The sequence below is a fragment of the Mesocricetus auratus genome, unplaced genomic scaffold (genome assembly GCF_017639785.1).
Source record: "Mesocricetus auratus isolate SY011 unplaced genomic scaffold, BCM_Maur_2.0 Super-Scaffold_100010, whole genome shotgun sequence".
Lineage (NCBI taxonomy): Eukaryota > Metazoa > Chordata > Mammalia > Rodentia > Cricetidae > Mesocricetus > Mesocricetus auratus.
Genome location: NW_024429194.1, coordinates 78,950,042 through 78,977,212, shown reverse-complemented (window position 1 = coordinate 78,977,212; position 27,171 = coordinate 78,950,042). Strand labels below are relative to the sequence as shown.

General features: G+C 46.7%; 1 protein-coding gene across 4 annotated transcripts in view; it reads left to right on the top strand.

Moving 5' to 3' along the window:
- Positions 1-27,171, top strand: part of Tbc1d22a (TBC1 domain family member 22A) — a 293,862-nt gene that overhangs the window by 59,130 nt on the left and 207,561 nt on the right. For all 4 annotated transcript variants that reach the window (XM_040754023.1, XM_005067065.4, XM_013111376.3 and 1 more), the window contains one exon: positions 18,554-18,624. In XM_040754023.1, coding sequence (XP_040609957.1) covers positions 18,554-18,624 — 71 coding nt within the window. The remainder of the gene's footprint in view (positions 1-18,553; positions 18,625-27,171) is intronic.

Below are 27,171 nucleotides of genomic sequence, written 5' to 3'. Positions count from 1 at the left end.
CTGAGGAATTTGCCACTGAGGGTCTGCTGCTGGGTGCCTTGTTCTTGCCTTTCCTTTTGTGTTTTCCAGCAGCACACATATGCCACATGTAGCCATTGCTGTTAGATGCTGAGGTGAAGGGCAGTCACTGCTGTGGTGATCAGTAGGGAGGATGCCTTGGGTGTGGCTCCTTGTTAGCGGCCACCGTCCATTCACATGTGTGCCTATCACTGGGCTGATGACAGCTTCCTTGCCAGAGCACTAGATCTTTGAATGGCCACAATAAGAAATGTGGATGATATGTAGTTCCTTGGGCCCTGCGTTGCCCTGGTTTGAGAAGGCAGCTACTCACTAGGAGGGGGAGGCTCTGCTCAGGAAGCATAGTTTTCCAGAACAAGAGTGTCATCAGTCATTGTCAGAAGGTCTGTGCCTCCTTTACCTTCCCTCACGCCTTAAAAAAAATCTGCGTTATGAAAAATTTCAAACCCACACAAAGGTCAGGAGAACATGCAATGAAGCCTGGACGCCTGTCCCCAACATCCAGCGACTGTCAGGTTGCCGCCACAGACGACTCATCTGTCCCTTTTTTTCTTTTCCTTTTCCTTTGCTGGAGTATTTCAAAGCAAATCCCAGACATCATGTCATTTCACCTTCCTGTACCTCAGTAGGCATTTAAAATAAAATTTCTATGCCTCCTGCTATTTTCAGAACACGGTGCTGACAGGAGCCCCTCAGACAGGACTCCTTCAGTGGAGACTTGTGTGGACGCAGCGTGCCACTCCTGGACCTTCAAGGCTACCTGCCTTCCTCACAGTCAGGAACTCATGTGATCTCTGGCTGACTGGGACTGGGGCTGAGGACTGAGGTTGAAAAAAAAATTCAGAAGGAATCTTGCTCAGTTTTTGAGATCCTGCATAAGCGGCCTGATGGCCTAGTGACATCTGGTGTGTTCTGAGGCATCAGTTTGAAGAAGAGATGTTGCTTGGAGCTCAGGAGGCAGGGTGACCTGTGCTGGGTACCTCAGTCCTGCGGTCTTCTTGCCCAGGTTCCCATGCGCATGACTCATGAGTCCATGGGACTGACTGGGTGTGTCTTGTGTCTTGTTTGCCCTGCTGTGGCTGTTTTCATTTTCTTCATGCCTTCTATCTCTCACTTGCTACCATGAGCACTCCTCTTGATATCAGGCTGTCCTCCCTACCATGTATACTCTCCTCTTGATCTCAGGCTGTCCTCCCTACCATGTATACTCTCCTCTTGATCTCAGGCTGTCCTCCCTACCATGTATACACTCCTTGATCCCAGGCTGTCCTCCCTACCATGTACACTCCCCTTGATCCCAGGCTGTCCTCCCTACCATGTACACTCCCCTTGATCTCAGGCTGTCCTTGTCAGATTTGCTGGTAGAGTCTGTGGTTCAGGGTTTCCTGAGTTAAGGCTTTGGAGGTGATGATGATGATGATGATGATGATTTTGTTTTTTTTTGAGGCAGGGTTTCTCTGTGTAGCTTTGGAGCCTGCCCTGGAACTAACTCTGTAGGCTAGGCTGGCCTTGAACTCACAGAGATCTGCCTGCCTCTGCCTCCTGAGGGCTGGGATTAATGGAGTGTGCCACCACCGCCTGGCTGGAGTTTTTTATTATAAGGTTCACACATTTGCCTTGGATTGGGGCCTGCCAAGCACTGTGGTTCACTGGAGGCAAGTACCTCCCTCATTGCTGGGAGAGAAAATAGCATTTGAAGTGGAAAAGTTTCAATTCCAAGTTCACATTTTAAACAAAACATCTAAAAAGCATATTAAGGGTCAGTTCTGGGGTACCTTGGAAACAGTTTACATACTGCTAGGGGGTGGGTGGGTAGAAAATGCACATTTCGTGTGTGCATGTGTGCTTACTCACACATGTGGGTATCTGTATAGAAAATACCAAATGGGAGCCTCCCTAGGTACCTCCTCAGTGGCAGGCCTTCTTCCTGGGTGGCAGTCTTGGTCTAGAGCAGGGCAAGAGCTTATTTGTTATTTGAAGAATGGCTTTGTCATTGAGGGCTATGCTCATTAGGAGTGGCTTTTTCCATTTCCTGTTTTCAGGGCCTCTGATATTTTCACTCCCCCTAACAGTGTGGTGGAGGGACTTGACAGGAGGACTTGAAGTATCCCCGTGGAGGTTCCGGACTGCCTCACCCCTGCAGGTCTACGTCTCAGGCTGGCAACTTTCTGTCAGGGACCCTGAGAAGCGAGGCATGCTGTTGTGGAGAGGCAGTGCGTGTGTAGCCAACTGGAGTTGACTCTAGGCCATAAATTGGCCCATGACCAACTGCTGTGGTTTTTAAAGCAGGCTGCATGTGAGTTTTAAGTGATACCTCATTGAGACAGTTACTTCAGAGCAGGCCATGGGGTTCTTGGAGCTGAGGGGTGACCTGGGGTCAGGGTGGCTAACCACCGATTTGCAGGCTCTCTGCTAGCCCTGCAGACAGCAGGCCAAGTTGGGCTCTTTGCTAGATATTTATCACTTCTTTCTCCGTGACAGGAGCTTTTGGTTACCAAAGCTAGAGCGGTAAGATGATGTTTATGCTATTTCTCTATATTACTTTTTTATTATGTACTATTTCTGTTCCAAACAGTCATAAACATGCTTACAGTTTTGACTGCATTATGACATGTTGCTGTAAGTAGTCTCATGTATACTTTGGGTTACAAGGCTGAGCAATTTGTGTTCTTCTTATGGTGTTCCTCCTGGTGTGTGTTAGTCTGGTCCCCGTGTGGCTTTCTCATTCCTGTGATGCTGAGCTGTTGGAAGGGACCTTATGTGGACCCTCCTTGTCCCTCATTCTGTGTGAACCTTTTTAGGGTGCTGTCTGCAGGTCTCAAAGTTGCCCTCTCAGCTGCTGTTCACACTGCTTATCTTAGCCTCTCAGGTGTGCCAGGGTGGATATGAAGTGGGAAACTCTCTTTTTCATTGTGGACGCTGCCCTGTGGTCTGGGCCTGGTGGTAGGGCAGACCTGCAGATGGTGCTGTCAGTTACTGTACTGCCCTGCTGGTGATAACCTGCCTCTGACATCTGCCAACAGACTTCTCTGGGCTTGTTTCTGCGGGTCATCATTTCTTTGAAATTCTAGACTGGGCAGTAGATACAGTGCCTCTTTCATGTTGGGGTCTGTGGCCTTAGATCTTATTACCTTCTAGGACACCACCTGGTATTGACTAAGGCACGGTCATTGACATCTTTATTGGAGGACGGCTAAGCCAGGTCACTTGTCCACCTTGCCTTTTCTAAGCCTGGAAGGGTTGTTGAGAGATGCTGAGCAGTGGGCAGTAGCAAGGAAAATACAAAAGCATTGGTCACAAGATCAGCTTACTTACCTATGCTCCTCTAGGACCACTGTACTCTTGGACTTATAATAGCTGTGGTTATGTGCTTAGACCTGTACACACATGGTGGCTGAATTGTACACTTTAAATTTTGGTGTTATACGGGTTATGTAGCTAAAGAGTATGCCTGTTGGATTGTGTCTCTGGGAGGTTTCTGTCTGTTGCATGGGAAGGATGGTATTAGATGGTAAGCCCACTGCAGGAAGACTGATGATAGTGTTAGTGTGTTGCCACCTGATGTTACCTCATTATTCACACCTAGTGTAGGTATCTCTCATGGGCTTCTTCTGTGTCCCTGTACTGGTCCCAGAGTCCCTTTTGTTGCCCCAGCATTTTGTAGAGACCCCATCCAGTGTGAAGGCTGTCCAGCTTAGGTGAGTCAGCTGTTCTGCTTTTGAGGCAAACTGAGTCTAATGAGCTTTCCTCCATGATCCTGGATATGGGTGGAATAGAACAGTAATCAGAAGTCCACAGCTCAGCACAGAGGGGATGTGATACCTGCTGGGGAGGAGAAATGCAGATTCAGATGTCTCAGACTTTGTTGCTATTGGCTGGGAAGGGGGGGAGATCCAAGAGGGAGGAGGCCACTACTCAGCACAGAGCAGCCGCTGGTTTCAGGCCCTTCCTATGTGCATGCTTTTCCTGCCTGGATGTCAAGTTATAGAAACGGGTGCTTGAAAGAGACAGTGTCAGCAAGCTGACCCAGACTTCCCAGAGTCCCTCATTTTGCATATTTAGTGTTGGAAGTGCAGAAGAGCCTTGTTGTGTTGGGAGGGCCTTGTTTTACCTTATAGGGCTCCTGGGATGCTGTACCTGACTCTCACAAGCTAAAGGCACAATCAGGGGTCAGGTGTGCTTTGCTGTTTGCAGAGATGCTGTGGGTGCTGTATGGGTTGGCATTTCTGGCTGTCCTGTCCTGTCCAAGGAGAGGAGGGAGGTAGAGAGACAAGGGTGCTGAGGCTCTTTGCAGGTTCCATGTCCTTGCAAGGCCTTCTGGGAAAGGCAGCACTGCTCCCCCTAGTCCAGGACCCAGGGCAGCTACTTTTACACATCTTTGGCTTGGCCCTTTTGAGGTGATACTAAGCCCTTGCTACTCATTTTCTTGAGGCTTAGCAGGTTTTTTGAAGGTTGTTAAAGACCTTTCATTTGCCTAGATATGCTTGAGAGCTAAGTGGGAGCCAAGGAGTCAGTTAACTCAGTCACCTGATTCAGAGATAAAGAAACTGTCCCTCAATAGGGCTGTGCATTCCAATAGACATGAATGAGATCTCACAGGAGACAGGCCTGGTGGCCAGAACTGGACACCCAGCTGGTTGTCTGCTCTGTCCTCCTCAATAATGAATCTTCTGGAGAGGACTTCTGTCTCTCTTCTGACTTACTCCATCTGAAGCAATCCCTGTGCAATGTAGAGTTCGTAGACTTGGGTTGAGAGTTGGCATAGAGTCTTTTCCTCATCTGTAAAGTGGGATGGGAACTGTCCTACAGGGTGTCATGTCATCACTGGAAAATGATGCCTGACATTGGCACCATGCGGTGGCAGTGGTCACCGTGTTAGACTTCTCATCACAGGGACAGATACTCTAGAAAACAATTTAGGGAGATATTCATGATGTGTTCATGGATGGCAGGCTCTGTTGCATTTAGTCTAAAACAATATGGCCGCTGAAGCCTTTGGCTACTGGGAAGCAGAGTGGACGAGCATCCAGAGCAAGGCATGTTCTCCAGCATGCACCCCTAGTGGCTTACTTCCTCCACTCAGAAATGCCACCATGCGATGACCCTCTCCCTAGAGTGATCCACTGATTAGGGAAACATCCAATAACCACTTCCCAAAGATCATCAGCTGGTTACTACACTATCAGTGTTTGAGCCTTTGGGAACAGTGCATATTCAACCATGTTAGTAGAGGCTACAGGCTTTCCTTCTCTCCATCCTCCCCGCTTTCTGCTCTAGTTTAGGTTAGCTGCCTTGGTTTCTTTTTCTTTTTTTCTGAGATAGTTTCTTGCTATGTAGTAGCCTAGGTTAAAAATTCTCCTGCCTCAACCTCCCAGATGCATGTGCCACCACACCTAGCACTAGCTGTCTTCTTGACTTACTGTTTAGATTGTAGGTGTCATCAGTCATTAGGGAAAAGCCTGATGGCCTTTGTCAACTCTCCCATGCTTATTATAGTGACAGCCAACCTGCCTCCATTTTTTTCCACCATGCCTGTGTTGGCCAGTGTTCTTCTGTGTTCTCCCATGGGCCTGCCTTTGTTCAGAGTTCATGTCTGTGTCAACCTGGAGTGGCTTCCAGTCAGTCTCCTCAGTTGTTTCTCCCTGTTGAGTCCTCCAAGGAGGGGAGTCACACTGAAACACGACCTTCCTCTGCAACTTTCACAGTCACCTTTTGCTTCCAGAAGAGAGCTCAGTTTCCTGCTGAGCCCTTCGGAACTGGAGTCCTGTTCATACCTTTGTTCTGTGCAGCAGGAACCTGCTGGTCTGGACTGTCCTTGTTCTCTGCAGATACTTGTGAATATTAGCTATTGAAGTTGTGTTTAGATAATAGAAGGCTCTGGGGACACAGCGACATGAGGGACACAAGAGCAGGAGTTAGCATTTGTTTCATTTTTTTCCTATTTTCTGTGGTCCCAGTGTCACAAGGAAGCCTTCTTATCTTTGTGCCAGCTAGAGTACCCCCTGATACCTACTTACAGACTGAGCACAGGCCCAAGTGCTCTCTTCAGATTCTGGTTACCTTTTGTCCTGACATGCTTGCTCACCATGCCTCACCTTGTTGGCTTTGAGTAGCATGTCACATGGTTACCTACCTACAGATGTGAATGGTAACCTTCCTGGGGCATGGGCTCCTTGGCATACCTGGAGCCCTGTGGTGGTTTGAATGAAAGTGGCTCCCATAGGGTCAGAAGGAGTGGTATTATTAGATCTTGCCTAGAAGAAGTGTGTCACTGGGGATGGACTTTGAGGTTTCAAATGCTCAACCAGGCCCAGTGTCACTCTCTCTTCCTGCTGCCTGCTGATTTGAATATAGAGCTCTTGGCTCCTTCCCCAGCACCATGTCTACCTGCATGCCTTCATACTTCCTGCCATGATGATCATGGACTAAACTTCTGAACCTGTAAGCCAACCCCAATTAAATGTTTTCCTTTCTAAGAGTTGCTCTCTTCACAGCAATAGAAACCCTAACTGAGAGAAGCCCCTGTTTCTTACCTGTCTCGTCAGCCCACATCCTCATGGAACTTGTGACCAAGGTACACATAGTCTTGGGAGCAGGTCAGCTAAAACTTGTACAAATGGAAGTGAGCAAAAGGCCCAGGGTTCCAGAGAGATAGGAATGTTCACTTCAGCATGGGGGCACAGGAGGCTTAAGGCCCCTGAGGGGAGGGGTACTCACTTCAGCCCTGCTTCCACTAGGAGCATTGTGGGGCCCACAGGGTCACTTTCTGGGCTCAGCACTGGACTTCTGGGTGGTAACCTGGGACAGACAGTATGCTAGACAAAAGTATGCTGGTGCTGCCCTGAGCCTGAGTCTGTCCAGCGATTTATGGGCTGGTGGGTGGGGGCTCTTGGCTGCCCAGCTCTCTCCTTGCCACCTGAGCTATCTCTCAGACCATCACAGGTGACATCGATTGTAGAGACTGGAGGAATATGTTGCTCTGCCTTTGTAATGATATTGAGTACTTATCTGAAGTTAATTGGGCTTATCACAAACAAGGTTGTCTCTGGACTTCAAGTATATTCAGCTTCCTGCTGGTGGACCTTTCTGTCACATGTGACATCCAGGGATGTGCTTCCTGGCCTTCTGGGCTACAGAAGGAAAACAGTCAGAGGGAATCCCTCTAGAGTGTTTGGGCACACCTCTGTCCTCCCACAGTTGCCTAGGACTTTGGTCTGAGGGGCTTCTGCAGATACTGGTGTTAGGATACACAAATGCATGGGAGTTGGAGTGAACAGGTGTGGATGGGCTGCGGTCCTGACCCTCTGCACTGACAGGACGTAAGCAGGGTTTAGGAGCCTGCATCCTGCCTTTGAGCATTGTGTGTGGTGGTGTCAGTACAAGGGAGAGACTAGTCACCAGGTGCTGTTGTCTGCAGGTGGGCTACCTCAGGGGGCAAGGCTGAGTGTAGTGCTCTCAGTTCTTCCATTTCCTCTCCCCTCCCTGTCTCCTCTACACACACACACACACACACACACACACACACACACACACACACACACACACACACACACACACACACACACACAAATACAGGATACTATATGCTGAAATTCTGGGAGGCTCAGGGTCTGTCTTCAATGGCTCTTACTGGAAAGCACAAATGGGAGTCTCAAGCTTCTAATTTGTTTGTAAGGATTTAGATTTTTAGCATGAAATAGCAGTAGCCTTTCCTTTAATTAAATGCCATGCAGCATTGGCCGTGAGATCAATGTATTGAAGGGAAAGCCAGTGTAATTAGACCTTGTGAAGTGACTAACAGGTGATTAGGGCTCTTGCAGTCTGGGAAGAGGGAGCTGGTTCACAAGGCACCCATTAGTTGTACTTTTCTTTCCCCTGCTGTGGTCTTTGGAAGGCTCTTAGGGCTTTTCCTTAGCCATCTTCCGTGTGTTTTCAGACGTCTCTTGAGTAGCAGCTTTCATTAAGGATCTTTAAGTTAAAGAGAACCCCTTCAAAATAGAGGTTTCACCTCTAGGTCAGGCCAAATGGTAGGCCTGGAGGCCACAGTATCAAATAGAAAGAGCTCTGATTCTGCATCATAATATTTATGTGTGTAGGGACACAGGGAGGAGAGGGCGAGGTAGGGAAGAAGGAGGGGAATAACTGAGAAAGAAGCATCTCTTTTCTAAATGTGTAAACAGTGTTGTGATGTTTGTCCTGTGACTGAGTTCATAGTCCTAGGAACAAAGCTACTCGGCCAGGAGTGGTAACATTTTAGATGAACCGGCATGTGGCTTAGAGGAACCCCTCCACAGAGATCCACTCAGTGTCGCTTCCACTGCCTTTCACTTGGTGAAGGGTGGAGTGGTCCCTGAGTTCCTCTTGGTACTCTGTATTGGTTGTTCATCTTGTGGCTAGCCCCATCCAGATCCAGATGACTCTGTCCCCCATGCAGGGGCAGCGCTCTTCTGTCTGGAACGAAAGCTGCTTGCCAAAACCTGGCCTTGTAGCCTCTATTGCAAAGCTTCCATCTTCCAGCTCCACTTTCCTGAGAAGGTGGTGTGGTTTGAGGGGTAGATCACATACAGAGAATCTTCAGTTTCAAGTGTGAGGTTCAGTGGTCTTTAGTGTGTGTGCAGAGCTGTGCAGTCATTGTAGTTGCTCTTGAAACATTTTCACCACTTCCCCAAGGGACTGGTGTACTCCTGAGTGTCATTCTCCATTGTCCTGCTTCTTTTTCCCTCAGCTAGGCAGCCACTCTTCTACCTCTATTGTGAGCTTTCTCATGAACGAAACCCTAAATAGATGGCCTTTGCAGACTGGCATCTTTCACTTATTATGTTGTTTCCAAAGCTTATCCACATTGCAACATGCAGCCTCTGTTAATTTATTTGTTTTGGTTGAATAATATTCCATTGTACGATGTGTCTTCCAAAGGTCCCTGTGTTAAATGTTTGGTTCTCTCAGCCTGTGGTACATTTGGGGGAGGGTGTCTCTGAATGGTTAAGGGATGATGTCGACTGGATCTCTTGGTCAGTGGAAGTTATGCCCTCCAGGAGGATGTGAGGATTCCAGCTCTTTCCTTTTCCTCTCTCTCAGTCTGGTGGTGAGGTGAACAGTTCTGTTACAACCTGCTGCCTTGTTACAGGGTCCAAAGTGTCAAGGCCAACAAACTGTGACCTGAAACTGTTAGCTTGAGCCATGGTGACTCTTTTCTCTTAGAGGCTGATTGTGTCTTATGCAGGCTGCAGTCTGTGTGTCCATTCATTTTCTGATGGACATTTGGATGTTTCTGCCTTGTGTCCAGGGAACAGCCCTGCTGAGAGTGTTCAGATGCACATTTCTGTAAGACTTGTTTCCAGCGCTCTTAGATAGGTATTGAGGGGTGTCTAATGTGTTGAGATTGCAGACTGTTTTCTCTTGTGCCTTTTTCACACTCACTAGTAGTGTATGAGGGTTCAGAATTTCCCGAATTTGGAAATTTTAGCTATTGTGTGTGAAGTGACTACTCCTGTCAGTGTGATTTGAGTGTCTCTTCATGCGCTTTTTTGACTGTCTTTGGTTTTCAGTGGATAAATGCCTCTTCATGTTCTTTTTATTTTTGATTGGGCTACATGTCTGCCCATTATTGACACCTTGGCTGTTTGCTCAATTTTTTTTTCTTTTCCATATTGCCGTCTTAGAACTCTTGGCAGCTCTTATCCAAGCTCATGACATTTAGTTGGACTCTGTGTTCAGGTTGGCCACTGTGAGGATGGGACTACAAGCAGGTTGATGCAGCAGGGAAACTGGCTTTGGGCCAGCAGGCTGCAGGTCATGTGGCACTCGCTTCTTGGTCCAACATCTGTGATGTATCTGTTGCTTGGATAGCACCAAGCTGGGTCCAATGTCACAGGCTGGTGTTCAGCAGTCAGAGCAGGCACTCCTGTGGTGTTCTCACCTGGATTCCTTCTAGATGCCTCCTTCACTGATAAGGAAGAAGAGCAGGCAAAGAGGAGGCTCTTAGCAATGACAATAGAGGGACATGTTTCCAGGGCTTGGAAGAGATGGCAAGCTGAGGAGAGGCAGGGCCCAGCAGAGGTGACATAGGAACTCTTTTCCCATGTGGTTCCAAAGGGCTTTGTTTTAGTAAGATTGTTCCACACTGTTAAGGTGTGTTCTGTGTACATCATTAAAAACAAACTTCATGGAACTGTTTAAAGCAGAAAAACAGCAATTAGAACAATAGCATAGGACAGAAAAAACTTCCTGGATCACCTGACTGGCAGGTGCCAGCAAGCGGGAGAGGCTGGCATGCTTCTAGGGATTTACTCCCAAGTCACCATGATTTGTGGCACAAAGCACTGTCCCTGCTGTTGTCTGCTCTCCTGCAGAAGAACCTCTTTGTGGCTAGCTAGTATGGGACACAGGTTAGGCATCTCCCACATTTATGGATCCAGTGTTGCAGTGTCTGAAATCCGGGTTGCAAAGGGCTACAGAGCTAACAGTTCAAGCTAGGCTGATGTCTAAAGTGACAGGAAAGATCTTGGGAGACTTTGCTGAAGGTGGCAGTTCAAAGATGAACCAGGCTTTTTCAAGAAGAGGAAAGAGACACAATATGCCAAGATACTATATCTGATGGTTAATATTGTCAATTCGACAGGATTTAGAATCACCTAGGGGACAGACTTCTGGGTGTGCTCAAGAAGGGGGTATTTAGACAGTTAATCCAGGTGAAAAGACCAACCCTCAATGGGTGGCATCTGTCCATGGACTGGAGTCCTAGACTGAACAAAAAGGAGAAAGGGAGCTGAGCCCCAGCTCTCATCTCTTTCTGCTTACTGAATCAATTGACCAGCCATGCTTTCTCCTGCCATCACCAGTTCTCTGCCATGATGGACTGTGCCCTCAAACTGTGAGCCAGAGTAAAGTCTTCCCTCCTTATACTGCTTTTGCCAGGGACTGTCACAGTAATGAGTACAGCGTGTTATTTTCTTGGCTAGTTTTGTGTCAGCTTGACTCAGGCAAGAGTGATTTGAGACACAGGAACTTCAGTTGAGAAAATGCCTTCATAAGATCTGGCAGCAGGAACCCTGTATGGCATTTTCTTAATTAGTGATTGATGTGGGAAGGCCACATCAATTGTGGGTGGCATCACTCCCTTGTTGGTGATCCTGGGTTCTGTAAGAAAACAGACTAAGCAAGTCAGTAAGCAGCTCCCCTCCAGGGTCTCTGTATCAGCTTCTGCTTCCAGGTAGGTCCCTGCCCTGTTTGAGTTCCTGTCCTGACTTCCTTTGATAATGAATAGTGATGTGTAAGTGTAAGCCACATAAACCCTTTCCCCCAACTTGCTTTTGGCCATGTTGTTTCATCGTAGGAATAGTAACCCTAAGACAGTTACTAAGTATGGTAGAAGTAGATGCCTTTTTTCATGCTTGTTTCTGTGGGTGACCATGTTAGGTACATAGCCACCCAAGCTTTGAGGCTAATGGCACCTCAGGATGAACTATTGTAGTAGGTTTCTGGGCAGCTAGACTCTAGTACTTTTGCCATTGTTATTTATTGTAATTGTGATTAATCTGAGCCCCATAGTGGAGTTTTAAAACTGTTCCAGGAACCAAAGGAGCCATGCCATCAAATTTTCTGTGATATGAGATGTTTCAGCACTGTAGTGGACTGGACAGTGGATTTCCAGGCTTCTCTTGCTCCTTATTCCTACCTCTTCTGTGTACCTTTGCATCACTCTCCTGGGCCAAGTAATGACTAGCATCTTCTGGAAAGCCTTTTCCAGGCATTGCTGCCTTTCCTTAGACACGATGTGTCTACTTCTCCCCACCAGGTCACAATTCCACCTGAGCCTGCCTGAGGGACATGTGCCAGAGGGGATACCCAGGAACCTGCTATCAGTTCATCCTGGGGTGCCACTAACCTCAGTGACAAAAATTCTTTGATTGAGAATGTTAGCAATTTATGGCCATAACACCCTTAACATGCTGATCTCATCTGGAAATCTTAGCAAACTAACTTTTGCTTAACCCTAGGGTAGTAAGTGCTGAAGGACTGACTTCTATGTTGCAGACAGAACACTAGGCCAGTGTGTGGGCAGCCATGCTTGGATGGGCATCAGGGTGTGCTGAGCTGTGGCCCGAGAGAAGGGCAGTGAGCAGGTGGTTGGCTATTCAGCTGCTCCCGGTACAGTTGAGACAGTTTCCAGGCTTACCATGGAGGTAGGGAAACAAATTTATCTGCTGGCATCTTGTTGCATTGAGAAATTGGGAATGGGAGTTTGGGAGACTGAGCAGACTGCAGGTTTCCAGTGCTGGATTGGAGGAAGCTATTGTGAAGAAAAGAGCCCTAGATACACGCAGAGGATACCCCAAAGTCCCTGGTCCAACATGGCTTATTTCAGGAGTGGGGTGAGATTCCCTGAGCTGGAGATAGTTACCACTGGCCTAAGCAGAGAGTTTAGAGCCGTAGGAACTGAATGCTGGAGGGAGCGACTACAGAGCCTGGCTCAGGAGTCTGTGCGTCCAGCCCTCTGGAGGATGAGGTCATGTTGACCGAAACAGACCTGGTGCTATGTTACAGAGGCATTGATTGATCCCAGCACATTAAACATTCAGCAAGGTAACCAACATGCAGTGAGCCGTGAACATGTGACTCACAGTCAGATGAAAAGCCAGGGATTAGAAGAAACAGACTTCCAAGTCAACAATGAAACATTGAAGCTCCCGGTAAGAGATGGGTAGATGTCAGCACTTCACAAAAGGTTCATAAGTGGTCCCAACATGAGAGTCTGCACAGTGCTCAGGGTGATCAGTCATCCCGGAACTGATTAAATCACAGCAGATGCCATTTAGCAGTCCTATTATGACCAAAATGGAAAAGCCCAACCACAGTGAATCTTGACCAGAATATGCAGATACTTGAACTTCGGTCTGTTGTTGGGGGATGTGCAGTATAGCAAGGCACCTTGAAGAACCTACCTAGGGAAAACTCTAGTTTCTGCAGAGGAGGCAGGTGCTCAGGACACTGCCCTGCAGTTAGCCAGGCTGTCTCCACAGAGGAGGGAAGTAAGTGGTGACGGATGCTGTCAGGTGTTGTATATCTGACAGGACTTGGCTGGGCCTGGCTAGCTGCAGTTTGTCTCAAACACTGTTGGTGCAAATGTAAATCAATGCAGCCCCTGTGGATCAGTGTAAGTTCCTCTAAAAACTAAAAGTGGAACTAGCATGTTGGCCTGCCATGCCTTAGTATGAGCCTGCAGGCATCTAAGCCAGCTTACCGTAGGTACTTACTTGCAAGTCCATGTCCGTTGTAGCCCTCCCTGTTCACAGTAGCCTTGATGCTCTTCGACAGAGGAATGATGCTGAAGACTGAGGATGGACCCACAGTGGAGTGTGGTCAGCATGAATGTAGAAGGAATAATTTTGGGGAAGAGGAGGGAGGCCAGCAGGGAGGGGGAGAGATCAGAAAAGGGCAACGTGGGGGTAATATGGTCAAAGACCATTAAGTACTTACACGAGAACATAATAAAACATACCGCTTTATGCAGTGAATGTGTGTTAATTATAAAAAGCTGGTGATGAAGGTACCTGAGCTGCAGGAAGTTTGCGACCCTGCAGAGACCAGTAGTGCCTCCTTATAATGGGAGTGTTCTATTGGCCTGACTGGTGTCCCAACCCTCCCAACGCTAGCTGTGCTGTGCTGTGCTCTGGTCTGCATACTCCTTCACATTTGCTTAGATAGGCTTTTTCCGTGTCCACACAAACAGGGATCTGGTCTTCCCTGTGGTAGTTTGTATTCCTAGGTGTGGAGTCATGTCTCTACCAACGGGCACATTGTTTGCTCCTGGTGATTTGCTCACAGTACTGTCTGCCATGAAGTCCTCAGGCATAGCCCTTACACGGTCATAGAAATAACACTGTAGGCTTCCTCAGTAAAGTGACTGTTGAGAGGTTTTCAAAAAATCTGATCATGTAAAAATTACCCCAGTTTATACTTACAGCAAACTTCCAGCGAGCAGCTGTATACTCAATCTTTTCAATATTGGTGATTTAATCCAAATTGTTTTGGAGGATTTCTTATTTTAATGCGTAGTTGTTTGGTCACATCACAGATTTTCTACTTTGCTTTTGAGTAACCACTGCCATTTTTTCTGGCATCTTCATATTTTCTGTGGGCAGTTTGTGTTTTAACTTGTGTGTGGGTTCTTTATGTATGAGCAGTGGGAACCTTTTTATATACATATGAAATGGTCAAGCCTGCATTTGCTGTTCTAGCAGTCTCCTCCCTTGCATTGTACAGTTACATCTCAACTTGTTTATTTGCCGTTTCTGAGATTCTTTCTTTCTTTCTTTTTTTTTTTTTTTTTTTTTTTTGAGACAGGTGTCTCTGTGATTTTGGAGGTTGTCCTGGAACTTGCTCTTGTAGACCAGGATGGTGTTGAACTCATAGAGATCTGTCTGCCTCTGCCTCCTGAGTGCTGGGATTAGAGGTGTGCACCACCACTGCCCGGTGAGATTCATGTTTTGTTTTGGAAGGCCTTTTCCCATAAAATATAGCAGAAGACTGTTTTCCTTCTGTGCCTCAATCTTTCCTTTTATACACAGAAACAAACAGCCAGGCTACTCTCATTTAGGTCTGTTATCATTCAGACTTAGTTTTGTGGTAAGACACAGAATCTCTTCTAGAAATAGGTGCAGAGTTGTGTGAATGCTGTTTTATCACACCTCAGTACTCATGTGTTCCCAGTTTTGATTTTGCCTGCCTCGTGGGCCTCTTTCCCTTTGTCTCTCACAGAAGGCTCCTGCCTTCATGTAACCCTGTCCTAGACGTTCTTAACTGTTCCTGCAAATCTCTTCACAGACTTTATTTTTATTATTTTAAGTTATGTGTAAGTATCTGTCTGCATGTGGGTGTGTGCACATGAGTGCTGGTGCCCACAGGGGCCAGAGGCATCAGATTCTCTGGAGCCAGAGTTCCAGATGGTTGGGAGTCACTTGATGTGGATGCTGGGAATTGAACTCGAGTCCTCTGGCAGAGCAACAGTAACCCCTGAGCCATCTCTCCAGCCCCACATTATTTATTGTGTGGTGTGCAGTGTGAATGTCTTGTGTCTGTGCACATGTGCATAGAAGCCAGAGGTTGATGTTGTGTTTCTTCCTCAAATTTTCTCCGCTTATTTTCTGAGACAGGGTCCCTCACTGGATCCAGAGTTCATAGATTTGTCTAGACTAGCTGGCCAGCAAGGCTCAGGCTCAGGGATCCTCCTGGCTCTGACTCCTGCTCAGCATGCAGGGATTCCAACCCATGCTACTGTATAGGTATGTGGGTTCTTGGATTGTAATTCAGATCCTGAGACTTGTGTGGCAGTCACTTTATAGACAGCTATCTCCCCAGCTCTACATTATTCCTTTTGAGAATTTTATTGGCTTTTAGAGCCTTGCTCTTCAAGATGAGCTTGCAAAATTTTAGGATACAACAGAGCCCATTGCAATTTTAATTATCTTTGTATTAAAATTACATTTTGTGTGTGTGTGTGTGTGTGTGTGTGTGTGTGTGTGTGTGTGTGAGACAATGGACACAATGTTTTAGTCTGAAACCCACTTATCTATCCAACGTGTTATGATTTGTCTTGCTCTTATTAAGCATCTCTATGTGGTCCTTGTTTTCTTTCTTGCTGTGCTGTAGACTGAGCTTCCTCTGTCTCCTTGTGTCCACTCTTGGCCCTCTAGTCTGTTGTCCACACAAGACCAGGCTTGCATGAGCTGTTTGTGGGCTTAGAATACTACTCTTCTTGACTCAATATTTGTCAGTTTTCATGTTTCTATGGAACTAGCCGACCTCTGGATGTAACATTCCTTGCTTAGTTTCCTAGCACTTCTGGCCCTTTCTGTTGAGTGGTTATTGTTGTAATTTTTAAAAAGCAGTTCGAGAGAGAAAGATTCCATGTGAAAAAACCGAGGGGTTTTTAATCAGGGGAAAGGGATTGTAAAAAGGGGGAAGTAGAAGGGGAAGACCAGCCTTTAGGGACAGGAGCAGCAGGAGAGAGGAAAAGAGAGGCAGAAAGGCAGAGAGGGCGGGGGGGGGGGGGAGGAACAGATAGACAGAAAAGGGGAAAGAGAGAGAGGGATGGGAGGTGGGCAGGGCCCTTTTAAAAGGGAACATAATGAATAGGCACAGGTGATGCTCTTAGTGGTAGCAGCTGAGGCATATCTTGTCAGAACTCCAAAGCAGGCTAGTACAAATGCCTAAGTACTACCAGTTATAGCTTGATGTTTGCTTTGCTTGGGAGGTGAACTCTTCCCAGTGCTAGGCACAGGCCATATTGGTTGTTGCTCACGACCGTGATTTCTTTACCTCTGACTGCCTGCCTAGCCCAGCAGAACTATACCTTAAACTTTGTTGAGCCTGGTACCTGCCTCTCTCCATGCTCATCTTTAAGGGAAGCCTGCCACTTAGTTTCCTCACATGGCCCGCACAGTTTTTGGGCTCACACTCTTCACAGTGTTTACTTCCCTATTACACAGGGGAAACCTATTGGTTCTGGCAAGTTTGTGCACTGCCTAGCCTGCTTAGTGTGGACCTGCACTTCCTGCCTGGTTCTTGCTTGTTCTTCTCTAACTGGCTGCAGGCTGCTCAATTGATGGTTGTAACGATCATGTCTCATGCCTAACCGGGCTATGGTTGGAGGGAGAAAGAGGATTGTTTCCAAGGATTTCTTATGTGCAAGGACTTTCCTGGAGTCCTGAGTAGTTGTGATGTTCTCCCAGTATATAAGATGGAACCCCAGCCCCATTGCACATTGACCATGGGGAGGGGCCTTAGTTCTTCATCATTGGAGTGGGGTCTACTTGGCTGGCTGCTCATCACACCTCAGCATGTCAGTGTTGCTCTCAGGGAATTGTGGGTACTTTGCTCAGATGACTAGAGAGGGAAAGTTTGTTTGTGGCATCTGTCATTGTGGAGTGTGACTTTTTCCCCATCAGTAGATTCTTCACACCCATCTCTGCACCCTTGGAGTGAATATTGTAATATATGCTATTCTTCAGATATACTGATGCATTTGGACCTCTTAAGACTTTCTTTGGGATCTCTGTATTTATAAGTGGTATTTGATGATGTTACTAAGTCTTTAAGAATAGGAGTTAACACAGTGAAAAGAACCTGGCATTAAAGGCCACGTTACTTAACCTCTCTGAAACCAGTTCTCTTCCGTGGGCAGGGCTCACAGGCCCGCTTAATCCAAGCTGCTTTGAAGAGCCGGTGAGACAATGTATGCAAAGCTCTTTTTAAACACTAAGCTTTGACAAAACGAGAACTTCATCTCATGCTGTATATTCAAGATTCTTGACTTTGAACTTTTTTTTTCCTTCATGGAGATGGGGTCAGAGAACATTAACCGGTGTATTTTCTCAGTGCTTTTTTCATAAACCACAGCCAGAAACCAGTGCAGCAAAGGAGGGAGAGGTACTGTGAGCCTGGTTAGCAAACAGTTATCCACATTCAGATATTAGACCCCCGTTCTCCGTGGCATCCATGGGGCATTGGGGGAGATTTGTTTTCTGAGGTCTCTGTGAATGCAGGTTATTTCTGGTGTTGTCACCCAATTACTCTCTACTTATTTTACTTAGACTTTAGTAATTGGAAAAAGATTAGATGTCAGGACTTTGCATTTTGTTGATTGTATTACCAAAGTCTTCTCTGTAATCACTTCTCTTATTCCTGGTATTAATCATGAGCTCTGAGCTGTTAGAACAGTCTAATAGCAGATTTCTAACGGAAGCAAAGGAAGCAATTGCCTTTGTCTTGTTGGAACTGGAGTGTGTGGATGTCCCTGCACACCCACATGAGCCCTCTAGTCACCCAGGAGATCAGCGACACGCAGAATCAGGGAACTACTGTCCTTCCCTACTGCCTTGACTGCAGGCCCCTCTCGTTGGCCAATCCTTCTTTGGTTCTGCTCCTTGGAGGTATTTGTAAAGACACCCAGGCCTTGTGTTTGTCCATTGTGACGCTCTCTTATTGTAGATGTGTATTGTGTGGCTCACCTTTGTCAGTGCTGTGTACAGACAAGCTCACCTCCCAGAGACCAGTGCTAAGAAGATGTTTCAGATGGCATTAAGAAGCAGTGAGTGGATGGAGTGGGAGAGAGGAAGAGAGCTAGCTAAGTTGTCAAATGGAGACCCAGCATTGTGGGTTCAAGGAGACACAAAGATAGTGGCAGGGGAGGAAGCCGGTGCCCTCGATGCCACTGCCCCAGGGAGGAAGGGCCTCACCTGTCCTAGGGTGGCATCAGAGATACCTGGCTGCCTTTGACAGGATTGTCCTATCTAAGACTTGTAAAAGAAAACAAAAGCCAGGCAATGCTCTGCTTTGAGTTAATAGAGTGGTGACTCATTATCTTTTGTGTATTTGAGGACAGTTACTCTCTGAAATGTTTATAATTTAGACTTACTTTGATTCCATTTGTGGGGCTCCCTGATCCCCAGGGACACTGATAGGATATGGTGAGATGCTTTAGAACCATTTCTAACCCTGATTTTCTCTGTTTTACCCCCCCCCCCCCCCATAGACGAATTACGGAAGCTGAGCTGGTCTGGAATCCCAAAGTCAGTTCGTCCAATGACATGGAAGCTTCTCTCAGTAAGTCTGCATGCCAGTGCTCAGCCTAGCCACTTCCTCTTGCATGTACAGTGGCCTGGCACCTGGCTGGAGGAACATGGCTTGCTGGACATGGCTGTACACTTGTCTGTGTTGGCTGCATAATGACACAGGACTTTGCTGTGGCTAAGATGGCATTGTCTAGTTTTAGCTTAATTTCAAGGTTGGTTTGGCAAGTCTGGAAGAAAGTGAGGACAAGCAACAGCTCATGGCAGCTGTGTTAGTTCCCTCCGACTTCTAACAGTAAAGAATCACTGTATGCAGATCATGATTCAGGCACTTACAGTAGAGAAGACCACACAGCTCAGAGGAAGTGGGTATTGGTAACGCTGTTGTTGAATAAGAACAAGAGGAAGAGGACAGCGAGGAGGAGGAGGAAGAACAAGAAGAGGAGCAAGAGGAAAAACAAGAGGAAAAGGGGGAAGAAGAGGAGGAAGAGGAAGAGAGGAAAGAAGACGAGGAAGAGGAAGAAGGAAGACAGGGAAAAGAAGAGGACAAGGAGGTGGGGCAGGAGGTTTTGGAAATAGCTTGTTTGTGCCATAGAGAGTGGGGGTCAGTTCCCTGGGCCCCCACACCAAGCTGTTGGTCCAAAAGCCCTTCTGGAAGAGTTCAGCAGTTGCTGGTGACTGTCCTCATCCCCTCACGTACTTAACCCTGGCTTAAGATTGGAAGCAAGAATAGTTTATTGACAGTTTTCTTCTCTTTTCCTTTTGTTTTATTCTTGAAGATCAGTCAGTGGGAACTCTAGGCCCCTAATCTAAATTGAGTCTGACTTTCAGTGTTTAAAAGACTTGTGCTAATGAGTTGTGATAAATTTTCAGTTCAGTACCTCGTAATCCTAAATGCAGATGCAGCTCCAAACAGCAAATATTTATTGATTAAATATCTCTTGCAATTAAGGCTAGACCTGCTGCGATCACTTGTGTTCTGTTTTGTGGTTTTCAAGTGTTTATTAGCACATTTCTAAATGTCCTCTAAGAGAGTTAGACACCCTTAATTGGTTTGTAGGAAGTTATGATGTAAATGCCTGGAAGCCCCTCTGTCATGGTTGGTTTTGTGTTCATCAAGCATGGTCTGGTCTAAGTGGAAAGTCTTATGAGAGGCTCTTGTACCTGCTCTTTCCTTCACATCTGCACCTGTGGAAGTCGTAGCTGCACTAAGTGCCCTGATCTGCTTAACTGCATAGTGGTTGCTGTGTCAATGGGCACAGAGCATCAGAGGAACAGCAGGGGTTGGGGTGGGGTGAGTGGTGGACAGCTCCGCCCTAGTGGTGTGGACCTGGGGTTGTGTACACAGGAGTGTTGGCAGTGCAAACCAAAGAAAAACTGTAGGGGCCTGCCTAGACATAGTAAAGGATATAGAGATCCCGTGGTAGCTTGAAAGAAAATAGCCCTGAAAGGCAGTGGAATTACTAGGAGGTGTGACCTTGTTGGAGGAAGTCAACTGTGGGGGCAGGCTTTGAGGTCTCTTTTGCTCAAGTTTCCCTCAGTGTGACTGATCAGTTGACTTCCTGTTACCTGCAAGATGTAGGACTCCAGCACCATATCTGCCTTCATGGCCACCACTCCCGTCTATGATGATAATGAACTGAATATCTGAAACTGTAAATGAGCCTCCACAATTAAATATTTTCCTTTTAAGGGTTGCCATGGTTATGGCGTTTCTTCACAGCAATAAAAACCCTAACTAAGATAGACCTAGATGCGACTAGGAAGAGGTTAGGGCCTCAGACATGCAGCAGGATAAGTCCAGTACAGTTTGGCACAGTGTACCTATGAGATGTTCAGAGCTTGAGTGTCAGCTAAGAGGAGGGGTTGGGATGGTATTATGGGGTGGCCAGTTTCTAGGGTTTTGTGAGTGGAGGCTTTACAATGTGTCTCTAAGGCATTGCAAGTACACAAGGAGGGAAGGAGGACTAGGGCATTTCTCAGGTCTGAACTGACAGATGAGAAGGTAAATGCCAGATTAGTGAGCAAATCTGCGCTTCACCAACAGTAGCTCCAGGGGAGTATAACTAATGAGGATGCCAGGGTCCTTGGCACAGATGCATGCTTACACAGCATCTCTGAAGGTGTCAGTGTTACTTGGATGAGGGAGTTGGGGAGGTCATAAAGTGAATGGGTGTAGTAGGGGTGTGGCAGGTCAGTAGCACAAACTAGGCAAGTGCTTCCCTTCAGACCTCTGTAGGAAGGCAGGGCAGAGGGGCAGGGGTCAGAGCATGTATAGTTGACACCAAGGTAACTTGGCCCTCATCTTGAAGGTCTTGAGCCAGGGGTGTGCAGCTGTTTCTGGAAGGAGATCAACTGTATTTTTTTTAAAGCTCTTTGCTCTTTGCTCTTTACTCTTTGGGGGGCCCACCATCCAGCTCCCAAATAATTATATGGAGGCTTATTCTTTCTTATGAATGCCTGACCTTAGCTTGGCTTGTTTCTAGCTAGCTTTTCTTAACCTAAATTTTCCCATCTACCTCTTACCTCTAGGCTTTTACCTTTCTCTTTTCTATATACCTTTCCTTCTTCTTACTCGGTGACTAGCGGTGTAGCTGACCCCAGGTGTCCTCTCTTCTTCTCTTTTTTCCTTCCATTTATTCTCTCTGCCTGGCCATCCCACCTATCTTTCTCCTGCCTAGCCATTGGCCATTCAGCTCTTTGTTAGACCAATTTGGTGTTTTGGGCATGCATAGTAACACAGCTTCACAGAGTTAAGCAAATGCAACATAAAAGAATGTAACACATCTTTGCATTATTAAGCAAATATTTCATGATATGAATGAATATAACTCAAATTAATATTCCACAACAAATAACCTGGAAATCCATTGGTCAGTATATTGAGTTGTTTGCTGGAGACTGACTTAACTCTGTCTCAGGCACTGTGTTCGGTGCTGGAAAAGGACAGGGTATGCCTGAGACTAAGTCCCAGTCCTCCTATGTTCTGCACAACACAAAGAAAATGCTCACTCTTCTGTTACTGCATAGCACAGGCTTGGGGCTTATGGCACAGAAAAGGAGCCATTTCCCCAGGGCCCTGTTCCTAAGCCTCAATTGCTCCTTTATTGAATGCTTGGTGAGTGCAGGACTAGGCATACTCAGATTTCTTTAGAAACTGAGTTGTGTTCTCCCAGAAAATGAGCAGGTGACTGTCACCAGGTAGTTCTGAGGCATGTCTGGCAGGGAAGCTGGGAGGGGTTTTAGTTGAGGCAGGGTCAGTTGGGAAGGACTGGGAAGAAGTCAGTGGCCAAGGCTACATGTGTATGGATGGAGTCTGGTCACTAGAGCAGGCAGAGAGATTGGCTCCTTTTCAGGGCACAGGCATGGTGTCTTAGTTTGGGTTTCTGTTGCTGTGAAGAGACACCATAACCATTGTAATGCTTATAAAAGAAACTATTTAATTGGGGCTGCCTTACAGTTTCAGAGATTTAGTTCATTATCATGGTGGGACATGAAAGTGCAGGCAGACATGGTGTTGGAGAAAGAGCTAAGAGTTGTACCTCCACAGCAGAAGCAACTGTCACATACATAGGTTGAGCACAGGAGACCTCAAAGCCCACTCCCACAGCGACACACTTCCTCTAAGGCCACACGTACTCCAACAAGGCCATACCTCCTAATAGTGCCACTCCTTATGGACCAATCATTCAAACACATGAGCCTATGGAGGCCATACCCATTCAAACTACCCCACACGGCAATGACTTTTCTGAGCATTTGGCTCTGTGATGCTGTTCCTGTGCAACCTGCTGCCTGCTGGTGCAGGACCTGCATGGGAGAGGAAGCCACTTAGCTGGGATGCTGGTCTGACATGGAGTACCCAGGTAGGAGTTGATTCTTTCTCAGCTGAACTAGCTGGCCCCTGGAACTTGCATGAGAATGACTTTCATGTTTGTTGGCTACTTGCAGATGCTTCCAGCCTCAGCATGTGTCATAGTTTGGGTTACTATTTCTGTGATGAAACATGACCCAAAGCAAGTTAGGATGAATGAAAAAGGTTTATTTGGCTTATGTTTCCACAGGCAAGGACTGGGAGACAAACTGATGCAGAGCCCATGGAGGGTGCTGCTTACTGGCTTGCTTAACATGCTTTCTTGTAGAACCCAGTGCCATCAGTGCAGGGCTAGCCACACCTACAATGGGCTGGCCTATCTCCTATCAAACACTAAGAAAGTGCTCAACAGGCTTGCCTACAGCCCCTTATGGAGACATTTTCTCAACTGAGGCTCCCTCTTCTCAGATGACTCTAACCTGTGTCAGGTTGACATAAAATTAGCCAGCACAGTATGTTTTCTGTAATAAAGGTCTGAGGAGCATGCCTGTCAGTCACAGGTTATTGAGGGGATGGTGGAGACAGAGAAGACTCTCTCTTGTCTAACTCGCCCTTTACACAGTCTCTGAATAGCTCTGATTAACATGGCTTCCCTCGTGACTGCCCTAGAAGCTGTCACAGGTCCTGGTTACTGGGATCTGAACAAACAACCCAGGTTGGACAGAAGTATCACATATGCACTGACCCTGGTACTGGGAGTCAGAGTGTCCCTGGAGCACCTGACTGTAGACACAAGAGCAGGGCATGCTCAGTGAGTACAAATTCCTGATCTGTGGTCTCTTTCCATCTGGCTGCATTTTACTGTCACCCAGGGGGTTGGGCAGTGCTCATACCTGGACTTGGTAGTGCACCCACATTAAATCCCAATGTTCTAGGGCTAAAGGCAGCGTGCATGACAGGACCAGGATGCTCATGAATTAGTTGGGAAGTTGGTCTCTGAAAACTGACCTAGTAAAAGCAGTTGCTCACTGAATCTGCAACACTTGGACTATGAGGCTGGGCTGGGTGGGTGAGTGGGACTAGATTATGAACCTAGTGACTTTTCTCCAGCATGCATATGGTTTGTCCTTAGCACAAGCCTAGTGTTCATGGACAAGTGTCAGTTTAATTAATGAGAGGAAATTCTGCTTTAGAGGAGAAATCTGGGTATGTGGCTCTTGTTCTGAAGAAGTAGCAAGAGTGCTGAGCTAGAGCACCCCATTAAACAGCAGTGATAATATTTAACTTTTAAATTGCATGCAAACAGCATAGGGCCTTTTTCAAAATTAGTCCTGAGGAGAATCATATTTTTGGCTCTTTTTTTTTTTAAAGTAACTATTTCAGAAAGTGAACAAAAACTAATTAAACATTGAACATGTACGCTAGTGAGTATATTGGCTAAAAATGACAGTGAGACCCCAGAATCAACATATCTTCTTTCAGTGTGTTGCAGTCAGTTTGCATATGAACACAGTGGGAGGGAACACATTGATTTTTGTGTCACCAGGACAGTTTGGATTTAAGTATCTGCATGCATTGTTTTACATTTATGATTAGTGTTTTTATAGCATGCTAATACAGCAATTAAGTCTTCTGTAGTTCTGTCATTTAAAATTCATTGCATACTTGAATGTATTTCATTTGCATAATTTCTAGTCTTGCTTAATTATCAAGAGGCTTCCACTTGCACATGTGTTTTTCCTGTAGGAAGGGATGGCAGGAGAATGGGTGGGCCTTTTATGATGGCATTCTTGCCTTTTAGAATTTTTGTTTCTTAAGTTTATATTCGGGAGCAGGAAACTTCCTAAGAGTGCTCATTCTTTTCCCTAAGCATGCTGGCACCATTTGTGTGCTGCTGTCTACCCTGTCTCTGCTAACCGCCCTTGTGACTCCATTGTCCAGAGCTGCAGACTGGGCCTGGGCCCTTCACTCTGATTGTTGAATGCAGCACCAAGTCTTTCATCTGCCAGGCTCTGTTTTAGTCTTTGCCCAGCCTGGACTTACTTTCTGCACACCTCCAGGCTCTGTCTAGTTTTCCATTGTTTAGTATCACAATCAAACCAAGCCAGGAAGCTGCCCTAACATAGTCTTTCCCAGAGACTCTAATACAGTGTCACCATTCTTTCGGTTGTATCATGCTGACATCATCCATCCATCCAGCAGTGTTTGCTGAGTGTCTGTTATGGGGGTACAATGTTTTAAGCCCTTGGGGATAATTGTGAGCCGAAAGGGAGAGCTTACATTGTGATGGAAAGAGGTGAAAGTAATTGGGTCGGGGAAGTTGACAGAGGTGACTGATACATAAGGAGGAGGTCAGGGTGCTACTTATGTGGTCTTCATGGGCCTCACCTCAGTGAGGTGATGTTTGGGGACATAGTCTGGTCCTGACAATTTCAGTGCTATGTTTGGTACAGTGTAGATTATATACAGTCAGTCCCCTTGATCCCCAGAATGGGTTGGCATGGATGATGAAGAGGCATGACTGATCAGTAGCAGAAGCAATACCCTGAGACAGCAGAGGGAGAATAGAGACTGTTGAGGGATGTGGGATGGTCAAAGGGTTGCCACTGGCCACAGGCATCTGAATGGCAGTTATCAGACTTGATCCCAACGTGCCATCTGGGTCAGTGTCATAGGCTGCTTCAGCTGTACAGCCCTCTTTTCTGCACTACAGCAGCCAAGGAGTTGGTGTGTGCTACATACAGTTGTGTTCCTTCAAGCTTTATTCACAGAAACTGGCAAGTTAAGAGTTGCCTGGTCTGTGATTGGAGCCAGTGGGTCTCAGAAGAGGAAATAGTGAGTTCAGAGGGAGACCCCAAGGCTGGGAGGTGTGATGTTTGAGGCATGTTTAGCTGCTTAGAAGGCAGAGGTCACATAGGGAGGGGGGAGCATGTGTGCTCTGGCCAGGGAAGATGTGAGTCCAGGCAGGGCCTTCCTTAGAGACCCTGTGGATAGGCAGTTATCAGACAAAGAACAAGACGTGTCTTAGGAAATAGTTATTCTCTGAGTTTATATGAACTGGAACTGAGATACCTACATGGAAAAAGGAGGTATAACCCTCCTGCCTGGATGGGTTATCTCTGGAAGCAGCTTTTAACTGGATGAAGAAATATGTCACCCTTGTAATTTTGTGCCTTCAGCTCAGGAGCAGGGTTTTGTCCCTAGTGTTCCTAGCAGTAAAAGCACTATTGGGATGTCCACAGGTGTGGAAAGTGACTCTGATTACCATGTGGGTGACATTCTGGCTAGTTCTCATGCTGTTGGCAATGCATCTGTTGTCTGAGGCAGAATGTGCATTGGGGTCTTAGCAGTCTCCTTTCTGCAGGGAAAAGAGGAGAAGCCAGCATAGTAGTCTGCTGGTTGTGCTTTCTTGTCAGCAGAGTGCTGTGCCACAAGTGTGAGCCTTTCCCATGAAAGCTATCATGTGAGCATTTTCCAGTTTGCTCACCTGTGAGTTGTATTTGACCTGTGTATAACAGGGCTGCTGGAGTGTGTCAGTGGTCACCTCCTGTGGGCTCCTTGGGAATAAACACTGGCATCTGGGGTGCTCACAACTCACATGTAGGAGGAGTTCATGTAGGAAATAACCAGATGTTGTATGAGTTTCCACTTGATGATTGGAAATAGTGTCTATGTTAGAAATGGGACAGGTTATGTAAATATGTGTAGACACATGCGTGACTGTGCTGCCTTCAGGATGATGTCTCAGCAGGGACTGGCAGGCATTCTTGAAAGGCTTCGTAGTAAGTATGTCAGCCCATGAATCACATGCAGCTCTGTAGTTCTGTGGGCACCGTGAAGGAGCAGCCACACACACTTCAAAAAGCAGGCACAGTTTGTCCCAACAAGATGTCATTTACAGAAGCAGGTGTGTTTTCAGTTGGTGGCTCCTGTTTTAAACGACAGTCACAGTGGGGATATGGTTGCAATTTTCTTTTTTTTTTTGTTTTTGTTTTGGGTTTTTAGAGACAGGTTTTACTATGTAGCTCTGGCTGTCCTGGAATTCTCTCTGTAGACCAGGTTAGCCTTGAACTCACAGAGACCCACCTGCCTCTGCCTTCGAAGTGCTGGGATTAAAGGCATATGCAACTATGCCTGACTATGATTTTAAAATGCAGCATACAAGCCTGAATGTAAAAGTACCAATTGTACTCCAGTAACTGGGGCTTTCTGCAAGTGAGAGACTGCTCTTCATCACAGGGCACAGCAGCACTCTCCAGGCAGGGACAAGGATGCTTCCCACAGGCCTCAGCTGCAGACCTGGAAGGAGGCAGTGACCTGCAGGAAGTGGACTGTGTCTGTGCTTGCTCCTCAGCATTGCCTCTAGCTGTGTGACCCACAGCATCCTGGGAGATACAGATTCTGACCATGCTCTGGTTCTGATGGATGGCTGCAAAGAAGTTGGAATGGCCAATGTGAGAACTTTGGTTGGAGCAAACACGTGTTGGCAAAGCTAGAGAACAGCTCATACCTCACCATTGTGGTCATGGGGTGGCTGCCGCCACTGCTCCGACTCCATATATTCACCTTGATTCACAGAAGCAGTTAAAAAAAAGGCCCTGGGCTTTGGGTCACCTCTTGATCTCTTAGCCTCCAGGTCACTGTGGCCAGAGGAATGAATGGTACCCATCTAGTGTGCCTTAGTCAGTGCTGATTGGAAATGATCTTGCAGTTTCTTAGAAATTTCTGTCTATATTCTGATGCTGCACCTCTGCCCTTTGCTCTTTG